Raw genomic sequence first — 19,327 nt, forward strand, 5'->3', positions numbered from 1 at the left:
TATTGGTCCATATTTAACAGATGTTATTGGTCCATATTTAACAGATGTTATTGGTCCATATTTAACAGATGTTATTGGTCCATATTTAGCAGATGTTATTGGTCCATACACATAGCAGATGTTATTGGTTCATACACATATTTAACAGATGTTATTGGTCCATACACATATTTAACAGATGTTATTGGTCCATATTTAACAGATGTTATTGGTCCATATTTAACAGATGTTATTGGTCCATACACATATTTAGCAGATGTTATTGGTCCATATTTAACAGATGTTATTGGTCCATATTTAACAGATGTTATTGGTCCATACACATATTTATCAGATGTTATTGGTCCATATTTAACAGATGTTATTGGTCCATATTTAACAGATGTTATTGGTCCATATTTAACAGATGTTATTGGTCCATATTTATCAGATGTTATTGGTCCATATTTAACAGATGTTATTGGTCCATATTTATCAGATGTTATTGGTCCATATTTAACAGATGTTATTGGTCCATACACATATTTAACAGATGTTATTGGTCCATACACATATTTAACAGATGTTATTGGTCCATATTTAGCAGATGTTATTGGTCCATACACATATTTAGCAGATGTTATTGGTCCATATTTAACAGATGTTATTGGTCCATATTTAACAGATGTTATTGGTCCATATTTAACAGATGTTATTGGTCCATATTTAACAGATGTTATTGGTCCATATTTAACAGATGTTATTGGTCCATACACATATTTAACAGATGTTATTGGTCCATACACATATTTATCAGATGTTATTGGTCCATATTTAGCAGATGTTATTGGTCCATATTTAACAGATGTTATTGGTCCATATTTAGCAGATGTTATTGGTCCATATTTAACAGATGTTATTGGTCCATATTTAACAGATGTTATTGGTCCATATTTAGCAGATGTTATTGGTCCATATTTAACAGATGTTATTGGTCCATATTTAACAGATGTTATTGGTCCATATTTAACAGATGTTATTGGTCCATACACATATTTAACAGATGTTATTGGTCCATACACATATTTAACAGATGTGATTGGTCCATACACATATTTAACAGATGTTATTGGTCCATATTTAACAGATGTTATTGGTCCATACACATATTTAGCAGATGTTATTGGTCCATATTTAACAGATGTTATTGGTCCATACACATATTTATCAGATGTTATTGGTCCATACACATATTTATCAGATGTTATTGGTCCATACACATATTTAACAGATGTTATTGGTCCATATTTAGCAGATGTTATTGGTCCATATTTAACAGATGTTATTGGTCCATATTTAACAGATGTTATTGGTCCATACACATATTTAACAGATGTTATTGGTCTATATTTATCAGATGTTATTGGTCCATATTTATCAGATGTTATTGGTCCATACACATATTTATCAGATGTTATTGGTCCATATTTATCAGATGTTATTGGTCCATACACATATTTAACAGATGTTATTGGTCCATATTTAGCAGATGTTATTGGTCCATATTTAACAGATGTTATTGGTCCATACACATATTTAACAGATGTTATTGGTCCATATTTAGCAGATGTTATTGGTCCATATTTATCAGATGTTATTGGTCCATATTTAACAGATGTTATTGTTCCATATTTAACAGATGTTATTGGTCCATACACATATTTAGCAGATGTTATTGGTCCATATTTAACAGATGTTATTGGTCCATATTTAGCAGATGTTATTGGTCCATATTTAACAGATGTTATTGGTCCATATTTAACAGATGTTATTGGTCCATACACATATTTAACAGATGTTATTGGTCCATATTTAACAGATGTTATTGGTCCATATTTAGCAGATGTTATTGGTCCATATTTAACAGATGTTATTGGTCCATACACATATTTAGCAGATGTTATTGGTCCATATTTAACAGATGTTATTGGTCCATATTTAACAGATGTTATTGGTCCATATTTAACAGATGTTATTGGTCCATATTTAGCAGATGTTATTGGTCCATATTTAGCAGATGTTATTGGTCCATATTTAACAGATGTTATTGGTCCATATTTAACAGATGTTATTGGTCCATATTTAACAGATGTTATTGTCCATATTTAACCAGGTTATTGGTCCATATTTAACAGGTTATTGGTCCATATTGAAGACCAGATGTTATTGGTCCATATTGAAGACAGGTTATTGTCCATATTTAACAGATGTTATTGGTCCATATTTAACAGATGTTATTGGTCCATACACATATTTAACAGATGTTATTGGTCCATATTTAACAGATGTTATTGGTCCATATTTGCAGATGTTATTGGTCCATGATTGAAGACCAGATGTTATTGGTCCATATTTAACAGATGTTATTGGTCCATACACATATTTAACAGATGTTATTGGTCCATATTTAACAGATGTTATTGGTCCATATTTAACAGATGTTATTGGTCCATATTTAACAGATGTTATTGGTCCATACACATATTTAACAGATGTTATTGGTCCATATTTAACAGATGTTATTGGTCCATATTTAACAGATGTTATTGCGGGTGTAGTGAAATGCCATCTTACGTCGTCATGTCCCTGATTGAAGACCAGGTTGTCCCTGATTGAAGACCAGGTTGTCCCTGATTGAAGACCAGGTTGTCCCTGATTGAAGACCAGGTTGTCCCTGATTGAAGACCAGGTACCAGGTTGTCCCTGATTGAAGACCAGGTTGTCCCTGATTGAAGACCAGGTTGTCCCTGATTGAAGACCAGGTTGTCCCTGATTGAAGAACAGGTTGTCCCTGATTGAAGAACAGGTTGTCCCTGATTGAAGAACAGGTTGTCCCTGATTGAAGACCAGGTTGTCCCTGATTGAAGACCAGGTTGTCCCTGAAGACCAGGTTGTCCCTGATTGAAGACCAGGTTGTCCCTGAAGAACAGGTTGTCCCTGATTGAAGACCAGGTTGTCCCTGAAGACCAGGTTGTCCCTGATTGAAGACCAGGTTGTCCCTGATTGAAGACCAGGTTGTCCCTGATTGAAGACCAGGTTGTCCCTGATTTGAAGAACAGGTTGTCCCTGATTTGAAGAACAGGTTGTCCCTGATTTGAAGAACAGGTTGTCCCTGATTTGAAGAACAGGTTGTCCCTGATTTGAAGAACAGGTTGTCCCTGATTGAAGAACCCGGCACACAATACATCTGGTCCTTGTGTTCTATAGAGTCCAGATAGGACTTCAGTCTATTAGCGAGGTCATTGGCAAATCTTGTAGTCCGAACAGAGCAATGCCACAGGCCTCCAGTCTTAAGTTCACACATGTCCCCTTTCTTGGGCAGCAAAGTCAGAGCCTCCTACACCAACGCACAAACGCAACAGGCAAAAGAAGTTCTGTCCAGAATTTTTAATAAAACTCCACTGGGAGTCCATCGACCCCCGGTGCTCGACCGGGGGGCATCTGGGTTACGGCCTCTACCAGTTCATGTGACAACAGGGGAATGTCCATTTCATCCCTCTGTGCCAGAGAGAGCTTAGGGAGTTCTGCGTACAAGACCTCAGCACACATAGGATCACACAGTTCTGCCTTATTCAACTGAGTATAGAACTCCACACAGTTCTGCCTTATTCAACTGAGTATAGAACTCCACACAGTTCTGCCTTATTCAACTGAGTATAGAACTCCACACAGTTCTGCCTTATTCAACTGAGTATAGAACTCCACACAGTTCTGCCTTATTCAACTGAGTATAGAACTCCACACAGTTCGCTCCCACATCTCCACCACCACAGAGGTCCCCCTCCCATCAGACAGCCACATCTCCACCACCACAGAGGTCCCCCCCATCAGACAGCCACATCTCCACCACCACAGAGGTCCCCCTCCCATCAGACAGCCACATCTCCCCCACCACAGAGGTCCCCCTCCCATCAGACAGCCACATCTCCCCCACCACAGAGGTCCCCCCATCAGACAGCCACATCTCCCCACCACAGAGGTCCCCCCATCAGACAGCCACATCTCCCCCACCACAGAGGTCCCCCCCCATCAGACAGCCACATCTCCACCATCACAGAGGTCCCCCGCCCATCAGACAGCCACATCTCCACCACCACAGAGGTCCCCCGCCCATCAGACAGCCACATCTCCCCCACCACAGAGGTCCCCCGCCCATCAGACAGCCGTATCTCCCCACCACAGAGGTCCCCCCCATCAGACAGCCACATCTCCACCACCACAGAGGTCCCCCCATCAGACAGCCACATCTCCACCACCACAGAGGTCCCCCGCCCATCAGACAGCCACATCTCCACCACCACAGAGGTCCCCCTCCATCAGACAGCCACATCTCCACCACCACAGAGGTCCCCCGCCCATCAGACAGCCGTATCTCCCCACCACAGAGGTCCCCCTCCCATCAGACAGCCACATCTCCCCCACCACAGAGGTCCCCCTCCCATCAGACAGCCACATCTCCCCCACCACAGAGGTCACCACAGAGGTCACCCCCCCATCAGACTGTACACACTCCGTAGAGATAAATATGTACACTCCGTAGAGATAAATATGTACACTCCGTAGAGATAAATATGTACACTCCGTAGAGATAAATATGTACACTCCGTAGAGATAAATATGTACACTCCGTAGAGATAAATATGTACACTCCGTAGTACACTCCGTAGAGATAAATATGTACACTCCGTAGAGATAAATATGTACACTCCATAGAGATAAATATGTACACTCCGTAGTACACTCCGTAGAGATAAATATGTACACTCCGTAGAGATAAATATGTACACTCCATAGAGATAAATATGTACACTCCATAGAGATAAATATGTACACTCCGTAGAGATAAATATGTACACTCCGTAGAGATAAATATGTACACTCCGTAGAGATAAATGTGTACACTCCGTAGAGATAAATATGTACACTCCGTAGAGATAAATATGTACACTCCGTAGAGATAAATATGTACACTCCGTAGAGATAAATATGTACACTCCGTAGAGATAAATATGTACACTCCGTAGAGATAAATATGTACACTCCGTAGAGATAAATATGTACACTCCGTAGAGATAAATATGTACACTCCATAGAGATAAATATGTACACTCCATAGAGATAAATATGTACACTCCGTAGAGATAAATATGTACACTCCGTAGAGATAAATGTGTACACTCCGTAGAGATAAATATGTACACTCCGTAGAGATAAATATGTACACTCCATAGAGATAAATATGTACACTCCATAGAGATAAATATGTACACTCCATAGAGATAAATATGTACACTCCGTAGAGATAAATATGTACACTCCGTAGAGATAAATATGTACACTCCATAGAGATAAATGTGTACACTCCGTAGAGATAAATATGTACACTCCGTAGAGATAAATATGTACACTCCGTAGAGATAAATATGTACACTCCGTAGAGATAAATATGTACACTCCAGAGATAAATATGTACACTCCTACTGATAAATATGTACACCGTGATTATATGTACACTCCATAGAGATAAATATGTACACTCCGTAGAGATAAATATGTACACTCCATAGAGATAAATATGTACACTCCATAGATCGAAATATGTACACTCCATAGAGCGAAATATGTACACTCCACAGTACACATGGTCCCATTCTCTACTGATCAGTATTTGTATACCTGTTCCATGCTCTTCCTTGATGTGGCTCCTGAACTGGAACCTAATGTGTGTAACATGGTTCTTAAGGCATCGTTAGCAGGTGTAACATGGTTCTTAAGGCATCGTTAGCAGGTGCAACATGGTTCCTAAGGCATCGTTAGCAGGTGTAACCTGGTTCCTAAGGCATCGTTAGCAGGTGTAACCTGGTTCCTAAGGCATCGTTAGCAGGTGCAACGTGGTTCCTAAGGCATCGTTAGCAGGTGCAACGTGGTTCCTAAGGCATCGTTAGCAGGTGCAACGTGGTTCCTAAGGCATCGTTAGCAGGTGCAACGTGGTTCCTAAGGCATCGTTAGCAGGTGCAACATGGTTCCTAAGGCATCGTTAGCAGGTGTAACATGGTTCCGAAGGCATCGTTAGCAGGTGCAACATGGTTCCTAAGGCATCGTTAGCAGGTGCAACGTGGTTCCTAAGGCATCGTTAGCAGGTGCAACGTGGTTCCTAAGGCATCGTTAGCAGGTGCAACGTGGTTCCTAAGGCATCGTTAGCAGGTGTAACATTGTATGAATGATGTATTTTGATTTTTAAAAAGGCAATATGACTAAGAAAAAAATATATGGTACACTACCAACAGAGTCCTTCCCTATATGGTACACTACTAACAGAGTCCTTCCCTATATGGTACACTACTAACAGAGTCCTTCCCTATATGGTACACTACTAACAGAGTCCTTCCCTATATGGTACACTACTAACAGAGTCCTTCCCTATATGGTACACTACTAAGAGTCCTTCCCTATATGGTACACTACGAACAGAGTCCTTCCCTATATGGTACACTACTAACAGAGTCCTTCCCTATATGGTACACTACTAACAGAGTCCTTCCCTATATGGTACACTACTAACAGAGTCCTTCCCTATATGGTACACTACTAACAGAGTCCTTCCCTATATGGTACACTACTAACAGAGTCCTTCCCTATATGGTACACTACTAACAGAGTCCTTCCCTATATGGTACACTACTAACAGAGTCCTTCCCTATATGGTACACTACTAACAGAGTCCTTCCCTATATGGTACACTACGAACAGAGTCCTTCCCTATATGGTACACTACTAACAGAGTCCTTCCCTATATGGTACACTACTAACAGAGTCCTTCCCTATATGGTACACTACTAACAGAGTCCTTCCCTATATGGTACACTACTAACAGAGTCCTTCCCTATATGGTACACTACTAACAGAGTCCTTCCCTATATGGTACACTACTGGTACACTACTAACAGAGTCCTTCCCTATATGGTACACTACTAACAGAGTCCTTCCCTATATGGTACACTACTAACAGAGTCCTTCCCTATATGGTACACTACTAACAGAGTCCTTCCCTATATGGTACACTACTAAGAGTCCTTCCCTATATGGTACACTACTAAGAGTCCTTCCCTATATGGTACACTACTAACAGAGTCCTTCCCTATATGGTACACTACTAACAGAGTCCTTCCCTATATGGTACACTACTAACAGAGTCCTTCCCTATATGGTACACTACTAACAGAGTCCTTCCCTATATGGTACACTACTAACAGAGTCCTTCCCTATATGGTACACTACTAAGAGTGCTTCCCTATATGGTACACTACTAAGAGTCCTTCCCTATATGGTACACTACTAACAGAGTCCTTCCCTATATGGTACACTACTAACAGAGTCCTGGTCAACAGTAGTAGAAGTGGTAGTAGTAGAAGTGGTAGTAGTAGCAGCTGTAGTAGAAGTGGTGGTAGTAGTAGAAGTGGTAGTAGAAGTGGTAGAAGTGGTGGTAGTAGTAGAAGTGGTAGTAGTAGCAGCTGTAGTAGAAGTAGTAGTAGTAGCAGCTGTAGTAGTAGAAGTGGTAGTAGTAGTAGTAGTAGTAGCTGTAGTAGTAGTAGCAGCTGTAGTAGAAGTAGTAGTAGTAGTAGCAGCTGTAGTAGTAGAAGTGGTAGTAGCAGTAGTAGTATAATTAGCAGTAGATGTGGTAGTAGTAGCAACAGTAGAAGTGGTAGCAGCAGCAGAAGTGGTAGCAGTATTAGTAGCAGCTGAGCAGTAGTAGCCACAGTAGAAGTGGTAGTAGTAGAAGTGGTAGTAGTATAATTAGCAGTAGATTTCGTAGTAGATGTGGTAGTAGTAGCAACAGTAGAAGTGGTAGCAGCAGCAGAAGTGGTAGCAGTATTAGTAGTAGCAGCAGCTGAGCAGTAGTAGCAACAGTAGAAGTGGTAGTAGTATCGGCATCGGTAGAAGCAGCAGCTGTAGTAGTATTAGCACTATAAGTAGAAGTGGTATTAGTAGAAGAAGTGGTAGCAGTAGTAGTAGCAGCTGAGCAGCAGTAGAAGTGGTATTAGCAGTAAAAGTGGTAGTAGTAGCAGTAGCAGAAGTGGTATTAGTAGACGAAGTAGCAGTGGTATTATCAGTAGAAGTGGTAGCAGCAGTAGTAGTATTAGCAGCAGTAGTAGTATTAGCAGCAGTAGTAGTATTAGCAGCAGTAGTAGTATTAGCAGCAGTAGTAGTATTAGCAGCAGTAGTAGCATTAGCAGCAGTAGTAGCATTAGCAGCAGTAGTAGTATTAGCAGCAGTAGTAGTATTAGCAGCAGTAGTAGTATTAGCAGCAGTAGTAGTATTAGCAGCAGTAGTAGTATTAGCAGCAGTAGTAGCAGCAGTAGTAGTATTAGTAGTAGTATTAGCAGCAGTAGTAGTATTAGCAGCAGTAGTAGTATTAGCAGAAGTAGTAGTATTAGCAGCAGTAGCAGGCCCTAAGCTTTGGATTTCACATGACTGGGCAGGGGCGCAGCCATGGATGGGCCTGGGAGGGCCTGGGCCCACCCACTGGGGAGCCAGGTCCAGCCATGGATGGGCCTGGGAGGGCATAAGCCCACCCACTGGGGAGCCAGGTCCAGCCATGGATGGGCCTGGGAGGGCCTGGGCCCACCCACTGGGGAGCCAGGCCCAGCCATAGATGGGCCTGGGAGGGCATAAGCCCACCCACTGGGGAGCCAGGTCCAGCCATGGATGGGCCTGGGAGGGCCTGGGCCCACCCACTGGGGAGCCAGGCCCAGCCATGGATGGGCCTGGGAGGGCCTGGGCCCACCCACTGGGGAGCCAGGCCCAGCCATGGATGGGCCTGGGAGGGCCTGGGCCCACCCACTGGGGAGCCAGGCCCAGCCATGGATGGGCCTGGGAGGGCCTGGGCCCACCCACTGGGGAGCCAGGCCCAGCCATGGATGGGCCTGGGAGGGCATAAGCCCACCCACTGGGGAGCCAGGTCCAGCCATGGATGGGCCTGGGAGGGCCTGGGCCCACCCACTGGGGAGCCAGGCCCAGCCAATCAGAATGAGTTTCTCTACAAAAGGTTTTTTATTGTAGACAGAAATACTCCTCAGCACCCCCTCAGACGATACCACAGGTGAAGAAGCCAGATGTGGAAGACCTGGGCTGGCGTTGTTACATTTGCTCTATGGTTTTAAGGCCGATTGGACATTCTGTAAAACAAATTTGGAGGCGATTTATGGTAGAGAAATTAACATTCAATTCTCTGGCAACAGCTCTGGTTGACATTCCTGCAATGAGCATGCCAATTGCGCACTCCCTCAAACTGCACATTTTAGAGTGGTATTTTATTGTCCCCAGCGCAAGGTGCACCTGTGTAGTGATCATGCTGTTTAATCAGTTTCTTGATATGCCACAGCTGTCAGGTGGATGGATTATCTTGGTGAAGGAGAAATGCCCACTAACAGGATGTGGAGAAATGCAGCTGTCAGGTGGATGGGTTATCTTGGATGAAGGAGAAATGCTCACTAACAGGATGTCAACACATTTCGCATATGGAACCTTTCTGGGATCTTTTATTTCATCTCATGAAACCAACACTTTTCATTTTGCGTTTATATATATTTTTTCAGTGTATTTTAAATGCTATATTGATATTAAATGTAGCAATTTACATGACAAGGTAAAAACATTTCCACCACTTTCATTGTCAATAATTAAATTTTTCCCATATTCTTGATGAATAATGTTATTCAACTCACTGGATTGAGACCACATCATCAACCATAATGGCGCTGCTAATAGCGCTATATTAAAAACAGATTGTTCAGAGATTAAATTATTAAAATGTAAATTCATTATAATTTCTACACACTTTCTACCTGGTTTAAGTCGTTTAATTTCAGACTGGATTATTCCTATTTATTTAATTCAGACACCATTCGCAACCTGCCGACCCACCCATCGCTGCAGTGGACCGTCAACCTGCCGACCCACCCATCGCTGCAGTGGACCGTCAACCTGCCGACCCACCCATCGCTGCAGTGGACCGTCAACCTGCCGACCCACCCATCGCTGCAGTGGACCGTCAACCTGCCGACCCACCCATCGCTGCAGTGGACCGTCAACCTGCCGACCCACCCATCGCTGCAGTGGACCGTCAACCTGCCGACCCACCCATCGCTGCAGTGGACCGTCAACCTGCAGCATATCAGACCTATGAAAAATAATTAAACCCCCCTTTCTGACCACCACACTTCAAACAAGCGTCCTAAATGGCAACCTGTTCCCTATATAGTGCACTATAATTTAGTATATAGGGTGCCATTTGGTATGCACATCACATATTATTATTATTATTATGAATGGGAGTAATGGGTGGTTTTATCTGATTGTTGTGTACGTTTTGTGGCCTCTGATTCAGCGAGTTTCCTAACTGCCGTTCCCTTTCCAAGAAGGACCGACATGGGAAACCCATGATGATGTCAAAGCGGATCAAACCGGGATTCCGCTCCCGTCCCCAGCGCGCTCTGCTCTGTTGCTCTACAGCAATACTGAGGCAAATAGAAAATGCGGCAGGTGCCATTTTCACACGCATGGGTGTAGAAGTGAAGTACTAATAGTTGAGGAAATATGGACGGTGTTAATTTAGGTGTTTCATCCACAATACAGTACAAGCAAACGCAGCATATTTCCTTGTCATAGCGAGGTCTCCCCTCAGCTGCTTAATTCTCTGCCCTCCAGATCCAGCTGCTCTCCTACTGATGGGGCTCTGACAGGACAGACGGACCCAACGCGACCGCGACACAACCATCCCTCCTAAAACGGAATATGCGTAAACGCACGGCACATTTTGGGGAGAGACGCCGCACAGTCACAGCAAGCGACTAATGAGACAATAGCCTATTTCTCACCATCAACCTAAAATACATATCGTGCTTCGTGGTCGGTCTGGAACGTTCCGGGGTTTCCTTTTCGAGAGCGTTCGTCCCCCCGGTGTGATATTTGACAGGTCTCTTTGTTGGGTGGAGTCAAGTCCGGAATTCTCGATATTGGAATCATCACTGGCATCATTTCAGGTGGGTGAAACAAACCGCGTTCTTTACGCTGTTTTCATGGTTATACTCCTACACGCGTTACGACATGTTCAAATATTGCATGTGAATTTTGAAATGTTAGTGATGAGATATGACTGGGTTATCGCTTATTAGCCTTAAAATATTATAGAATCATTGTAGGCTAAGGAAGGGCGAGTGGCTGTTACTTTCTAGCGGAACATAACCCATATTGCCATGTTGATAACCATTTGCAGCGCCCCAGCTGCACGGTTAGACATGTCAAATGGGTCCCATTATAAGCCCTATAATTAAACCTATGTTTAGTGTTTATAGTGTCCGGATATATAAATGTGTGTGGGATTATCAAACCGTAGATGATGGCCGGGTCTGTAACAACGTTATCGGTTACCACCGGGTTGGGCGCACCCACAATGGAAAATAATTACATTCAATAACCTAGTAGCCTAGTCTCTCTCTAGTACCCAACCCCGGCCGCGGCAATACTGGGCCGTGAAGGCCCTCTAAAAAAGACCTATACATTATACTGAATAGACAGAAGGCTCCACCTCAAAATATCTGGCCTTTATTTCCAAATATGAATAGAGAAAAGAGAGTCCACTAAGGTATATGGAGCAGCGGGGCTCGGTGAGGGTGAGCTGAATGTACTGTAATGGTAGGACGGGCTGTTTCCCAGTCATGATGGTGATGAACAGGGCTGTAATGGTAGGACGGGCTGTTTCCCCAGTCATGAGGGTGAGCTGAATGTACTGTAATGGTAGGATGGGCTGTTTCCCAGTCATGATGGTGATGAACAGGGCTGTAATGGTAGGACGGGCTGTTTCCCAGTCATGATGGTGATGAACAGGGCTGTAATGGTAGGACGGGCTGTTTCCCCAGTCATGAGGGTGAGCTGAATGTACTGTAATGGTAGGATGGGCTGTTTCCCCAGTCATGAGGGTGAGCTGAATGTACTGTAATGGTAGGATGGGCTGTTTCCCAGTCATGAGGGTGAGCTGAATGTACTGTAATGGTAGGATGGGCTGTTTCCCAGTCATGATGGTGATGAACAGGGCTGTAATGGTAGGACGGGCTGTTTCCCCAGTCATGAGGGTGAGCTGAATGTACTGTAATGGTAGGATGGGCTGTTTCCCAGTCATGAGGGTGAGCTGAATGTACTGTAATGGTAGGATGGGCTGTTTCCCAGTCATGATGGTGATGAACAGGGCTGTAATGGTAGGGTGGGCTGTTTCCCAGTCATGATGGTGATGAACAGGGCTGTAATGGTAGGATGGGCTGTTTCCCAGTCATGAGGCTGAGCTGAATGTACTGTAATGGTAGGATGGGCTGTTTCCCAGTCATGAGGCTGAGCTGAATGTACTGTAATGGTAGGATGGGCTGTTTCCCAGTCATGAGGGTGAGCTGAATGTACTGTAATGGTAGGATGGGCTGTTTCCCAGTCATGAGGGTGAGCTGAATGTACTGTAATGGTAGGATGGGCTGTTTCCCAGTCATGAGGGTGAGCTGAATGTACTGTAATGGTAGGATGGGCTGTTTCCCAGTCATGAGGGTGAGCTGAATGTACTGTAATGGTAGGATGGGCTGTTTCCCAGTCATGAGGGTGAGCTGCATGTACTGTAATGGTAGGATGGGCTGTTTCCCAGTCATGAGGGTGAGCTGAATGTACTGTAATGGTAGGATGGGCTGTTTCCCAGTCATGAGGCTGAGCTGAATGTACTGTAATGGTAGGATGGGCTGTTTCCCAGTCATGAGGCTGAGCTGAATGTACTGTAATGGTAGGATGGGCTGTTTCCCAGTCATGAGGGTGAGCTGAATGTACTGTAATGGTAGGATGGGCTGTTTCCCAGACATGAGGGTGAGCTGAATGTACTGTAATGGTAGGATGGGCTGTTTCCCAGTCATGAGGGTGAGCTGAATGTACTGTAATGGTAGGATGGGCTGTTTCCCAGTCATGAGGGTGAGCTGAATGTACTGTAATGGTAGGATGGGCTGTTTCCCCAGTCATGAGGGTGAGCTGAATGTACTGTAATGGTAGGATGGGCTGTTTCCCAGTCATGATGGTGATGAACAGGGCTGTAATGGTAGGATGGGCTGTTTCCCAGTCATGATGGTGATGAACAGGGCTGTAATGGTAGGATGGGCTGTTTCCCAGTCATGAGGCTGAGCTGAATGTAGGATGGGCTGTGTCCCAGTCATGAGGGTGAGCTGAATGTACTGTAATGGTAGGATGGGCTGTTTCCCAGTCATGAGGGTGAGCTGAATGTACTGTAATGGTAGGATGGGCTGTTTCCCAGTCATGAGGGTGAGCTGAATGTACTGTAATGGTAGGATGGGCTGTTTCCCAGTCATGAGGGTGAGCTGAATGTACTGTAATGGTAGTAGGATGGGCTGTTTCCCAGTCATGAGGGTGAGCTGAATGTACTGTAATGGTAGGATGGGCTGTTTCCCAGTCATGAGGCTGAGCTGAATGTACTGTAATGGTAGGATGGGCTGTTTCCCAGTCATGAGGCTGAGCTGAATGTACTGTAATGGTAGGATGGGCTGTTTCCCAGTCATGAGGGTGAGCTGAATGTACTGTAATGGTAGGATGGGCTGTTTCGCAGTCATGAGGGTGAGCTGAATGTACTGTAATGGTAGGATGGGCTGTTTCCCCAGTCATGATGGTGATGAACAGGGCTGTAATGGTAGGATGGGCCGTTTCCCCAGTCATGATGGTGATGAACGGGGCTGTAATGGTAGGATGGGCTGTTTCCCAGTCATGAGGGTGAGCTGAATGTACTGTAATGGTAGGATGGGCTGTGTCCCAGTCATGATGGTGATGAACGGGGCTGTAATGGTAGGATGGGCTGTTTCCCAGTCATGAGGGTGAGCTGAATGTACTGTAATGGTAGGATGGGCTGTTTCCCAGTCATGATGGTGATGAACAGGGCTGTAATGGTAGGATGGGCTGTTTCCCAGTCATGAGGGTGAGCTGAATGTACTGTAATGGTAGGATGGGCTGTTTCCCAGTCATGATGGTGATGAACGGGGCTGTAATGGTAGGATGGGCTGTTTCCCCAGTCATGATGGTGATGAACAGGTCTGTAATGGTAGGATGGGCTGTTTCCCAGTCACGATGGTGATGAACAGGGCTGTAATGGTAGGATGGGCTGTTTCCCCAGTCATGATGGTGATGAACAGGTCTGTAATGGTAGGATGGGCTGTTTCCCAGTCATGATGATGGTGATGAACAGGGCTGTAATGGTAGGATGGGCTCTTTCCCCAGTCATGGTGGTGATGAACAGGTCTGTAATGGTAGGATGGGCTGCTCTGTAGGCAGCAACACCAGGTGGGAGAACCAAGCCCACTCTAAGTCAGAATGTCCATTGTACAGTATATCTAACTACCTGGGAATGAAATAGGCCTATCTTTCTGATGGGGATGCAGGATTCCCCATTAAGCCAGTATTTTCCAGTGTCTTCCTCACTAAACACTAGCAGCAGAAACATCAATCACTGGGATTGTGAGACTGTGGGAGTGATTTTATTATTTATTGGATTTACCCTCTGACTAACAATCTTTACTATGCATTTAGGAATAACTCAATGTGGGATGCAGACAGTCAGGCAGACCTGCAGACACTCCTGTTTCTTTCCTATCGCTCAGTCAATGATATCACATGATGGTGATGAACAGGTCTGTAATGGTAGGATGGACTGTTTCCCAGTCACGATGGTGATGAACAGGGCTGTAATGGTAGGATGGGCTGTTTCCCCAGTCATGATGGTGATGAACAGGTCTGTAATGGTAGGATGGGCTGTTTCCCAGTCATGATGGTGATGAACAGGGCTGTAATGGTAGGATGGGCTGTTTCCCAGTCATGAGGCTGAGCTGAATGTAGGATGGGCTGTGTCCCAGTCATGAGGGTGAGCTGAATGTACTGTAATGGTAGGATGGGCTGTTTCCCAGTCATGAGGGTGAGCTGAATGTACTGTAATGGTAGGATGGGCTGTTTCCCAGTCATGAGGGTGAGCTGAATGTACTGTAATGGTAGGATGGGCTGTTTCCCAGTCATGAGGGTGAGCTGAAGGTACTGTAATGGTAGTAGGATGGGCTGTTTCCCAGTCATGAGGGTGAGCTGAATGTACTGTAATGGTAGGATGGGCTGTTTCCCAGTCATGAGGCTGAGCTGAATGTACTGTAATGGTAGGATGGGCTGTTTCCCAGTCATGAGGCTGAGCTGAATGTACTGTAATGGTAGGATGGGCTGTTTCCCAGTCATGAGGGTGAGCTGAATGTACTGTAATGGTAGGATGGGCTGTTTCGCAGTCATGAGGGTGAGCTGAATGTACTGTAATGGTAGGATGGGCTGTTTCCCCAGTCATGATGGTGATGAACAGGGCTGTAATGGTAGGATGGGCCGTTTCCCCAGTCATGATGGTGATGAACGGGGCTGTAATGGTAGGATGGGCTGTTTCCCAGTCATGAGGGTGAGCTGAATGTACTGTAATGGTAGGATGGGCTGTGTCCCAGTCATGATGGTGATGAACGGGGCTGTAATGGTAGGATGGGCTGTTTCCCAGTCATGAGGGTGAGCTGAATGTACAGGATGGGCTGTTTCCCAGTCATGATGGTGATGAACAGGGCTGTAATGGTAGGATGGGCTGTTTCCCAGTCATGAGGGTGAGCTGAATGTACTGTAATGGTAGGATGGGCTGTTTCCCAGTCATGATGGTGATGAACGGGGCTGTAATGGTAGGATGGGCTGTTTCCCCAGTCATGATGGTGATGAACAGGTCTGTAATGGTAGGATGGGCTGTTTCCCAGTCACGATGGTGATGAACAGGGCTGTAATGGTAGGATGGGCTGTTTCCCCAGTCATGATGGTGATGAACAGGTCTGTAATGGTAGGATGGGCTGTTTCCCAGTCATGATGATGGTGATGAACAGGGCTGTAATGGTAGGATGGGCTCTTTCCCCAGTCATGGTGGTGATGAACAGGTCTGTAATGGTAGGATGGGCTGCTCTGTAGGCAGCAACACCAGGTGGGAGAACCAAGCCCACTCTAAGTCAGAATGTCCATTGTACAGTATATCTAACTACCTGGGAATGAAATAGGCCTATCTTTCTGATGGGGATGCAGGATTCCCCATTAAGCCAGTATTTTCCAGTGTCTTCCTCACTAAACACTAGCAGCAGAAACATCAATCACTGGGATTGTGAGACTGTGGGAGTGATTTTATTATTTATTGGATTTACCCTCTGACTAACAATCTTTACTATGCATTTAGGAATAACTCAATGTGGGATGCAGACAGTCAGGCAGACCTGCAGACACTCCTGTTTCTTTCCTATCGCTCAGTCAATGATATCACATGATGATATTCTTATCGCTCAGTCAAAGTCAATCACATGGTAACATGGCTTGAACAACAGTAGGGGAATACCGGTCTGTCACTAAATACATTTCCAATGTGTACAGCCATAGCAGTTATTTCGGTCTTGAAACAGGCTACGAATGTCAGACCTCTTGGCTCCATGTCTTTTGAGCTTCTTCTACACAACTGAACATGACAAGATAATCAACCGACTCTTAGGATGTTTTATGGTTCTGGCTTCATCAGTCATATTTCTACTCAACCCCAAGATTATAGTCAACACCTTGGCAATGTTCCTCAGGTGGTTTGGTCACAATCCTAATGTGTGATTGGAAGTTGAGTTCAGAATCTAAAATAACACCTAGGTTTTTTTTACCAGGTGTTTTATCTTTAACACACACACACACACACACACACACACGTGGGGAGGGGGACACATGCACACGAACATACATGCCACCCCCCCAAGCCTCTTGACCCAACGTCTCTTTGTGCTCCTATCCCAGGTCGTCATCATGAAGGACAATGTGGTCAACAACAGCACAGCCAGCATCTCCCACGCCAGGAAAGCTGTGGAACAACTCAAGATGGAGGCCTGTATGGACAGGATAAAGGTACGTTAGTTTGGGTTAGAACTTATACAGCACATTACAGACATGGAAAGCAACACAATGTGCTTTTCACAGGAAAATAACGAATAAAAAAAGACCAATGAAAATAAAAACATAAATATTTACTACACAACAAACATAAGAGGATAAAAAACAAAAGTGACACAAACTGAACAACTAAAAATCAGCCTGAGGAAAAGCAAAGCTAAAAATGTGTTTAAAGATCTCTTGTCCACAGTTTCAGGATCTCTGGCAGGCTGGGGGCATAGTAACTAGAGACTGGGGGCATAGTAACTAAAGGCTGGGGGCATAGTAACTAAAGGCTGGGGGCATAGTAACTAAAGGCATAGTAACTAGAGGCTGGGGGCATAGTAACTAGAGGCTGGGGGCATAGTAACTAGAGGCATAGTAACTAGAGGCATAGTAACTAGAGGCATAGTAACTAGAGGCATAGTAACTAGAGGCATAGTAACTAGAGGCACAGTAACTAGAGGCATAGTAACTAGAGGCATAGTAACTAGAGGCATAGTAACTAGAGGCATAGTAACTAGAGGCATAGTAACTAGAGACTGGGGGCATAGTAACTAGAGACTGGGGGCATAGTAACTAGAGACTAGGGGCATAGTAACTAGAGGCTGGGGGCATAGTAACTAGGGGCTGGGGGCATAGTAACTGGGGGCTGGGGGCATAGTAACTGGGGGGGGCTGGAGGCATAGTAACTGGGGGCTGGGGGCATAGTAACTGGGGGCATAGTAACTAGAGGCTAGGGGGCATAGTAACTAGAGGCATAGACTGGGGGCATAGTAACTAGAGACTGGGGGCATAGTAACTAGAGGCTGGGGAATAGTAACTAGGGGCTGGGGGCATAGTAACTGGGGGCTGGGGCATAGTAACTGGGGGCTGGAGGCATAGTAACTGGGGGCTGGGGGCATAGTAACTGGGGGCTAGTAACTGGGGGCATAGTAACTGGAGGCATAGTAACTGGAGGCATAGTAACTGGAGGCATAGTAACTAGAGGCATAGTAACTAGAGGCATAGTAACTAGAGGCATAGTAACTAGAGGCATAGTAACTAGAGGCATAGTAACTAGAGGCATAGTAACTAGAGGCATAGTAACTAGAGGCATAGTAACTAGGGGCATAGTAACTAGGGGCATAGTAACTAGGGGCATAGTAACTAGGGGCATAGTAACTAGGGGCATAGTAACTAGGGGCATAGTAACTAGGGGCATAGTAACTAGGGGCATAGTAACTAGGGGCATAGTGGCTGGGGGCATAGTGGCTAGGGGCATAGTGGCTGGGGGCATAGTGGCTGGGGGCACGGCAACTAGGGGCTGGGGGCACGGCAACTAGGGGCTGGGGGCACGGCAACTAGGGGCTGGGGGCACGGCAACTAGGGGCTGTCTCTCTATGCCTCATGGTCCCAGGTTTTGGGGTAGTTAAAAGGCCAGAGGATCTGAGGGACCTACTGGGTACATAACATAAAAGCATGTCTATGTATTGAGCTGCACAATGGTGGATTGATTTAAAAACCAATAGTGGAATCCTAAAATGAATTCTAACACTCTCAGGCAGCCATTACACCGGTGTAATGTGTCCTCTCCATCTGGTCTTGGTCAGTACCCGTGCTGCAGCATTCTGTATGTTTTGCAGTTGACCAATGGCTTTCTTGGGTAGACCAGACAGGAGAGCATTACAGAAGTTAAAAGCATGGATGAGTCTCTCTGTATCAGCCTGAGAGAGAAACGGCTGCATCTTGGCAATGTTCCTCAGGTGGTTTGGTCACAATCCTAATGTGTGATTGGAAATTGAGTTCAGAATCTAAAATAACACCTAGGTTTTCTAACCTGGTGTCTAATCTTTATTGCCAGCGAATTAAAATGTGCGTCCAGATTCTCTGTCTGTGCTTTGGCTCCAATAATAAGTACCTTGGTCTTGTCTTGATTTAGTTGGAGGAAGTTGTGAGCCATCCAGGTGTCTAAATCACTAATACAATCAAATAATTTATCTGTGGAGCTTAAATCCTCTGCTGATTCAGAAATGTAAAGTTGTGCATTGTCTGAGTTGCATTGAAAATCAATTGTGCTTTCTGATAATGCTGCCATGGGGTAACATATATGGAAATATATACTGTGTATATATATATATATATGTATATATATTAACTGAACAGAACTGGACCCAAAATCAAACCTTTTGGAACACCACGTGATATGTATTTTCTCTGTGTTATGTTCACCAAGGGTGACACTCTCAACCGGTTAAATAGGTCCTAAACCCAT

At 44.7% G+C, this 19,327-nt stretch overlaps 1 protein-coding gene across 2 annotated transcripts in view; it reads left to right on the top strand.

Annotated features, from left to right (window-relative positions):
* LOC115125227 (guanine nucleotide-binding protein G(I)/G(S)/G(O) subunit gamma-4) overlaps positions 1-19,327 on the top strand; it is a 40,228-nt gene that overhangs the window by 12,936 nt on the left and 7,965 nt on the right. The window contains exons 2-3 of one of the 2 annotated variants that reach the window (XM_065007775.1): positions 9,938-11,081; positions 16,942-17,049. In XM_065007775.1, the coding sequence (XP_064863847.1) occupies positions 16,951-17,049 (99 nt within the window). In that variant the 5' untranslated portion in view covers positions 9,938-11,081; positions 16,942-16,950. The remainder of the gene's footprint in view (positions 1-9,937; positions 11,082-16,941; positions 17,050-19,327) is intronic. The other variant, XM_065007776.1, reaches the window with a different exon arrangement.

This window comes from Oncorhynchus nerka, linkage group LG23, assembly GCF_034236695.1.
Source record: "Oncorhynchus nerka isolate Pitt River linkage group LG23, Oner_Uvic_2.0, whole genome shotgun sequence".
In the NCBI taxonomy this organism is placed as follows: domain Eukaryota; kingdom Metazoa; phylum Chordata; class Actinopteri; order Salmoniformes; family Salmonidae; genus Oncorhynchus; species Oncorhynchus nerka.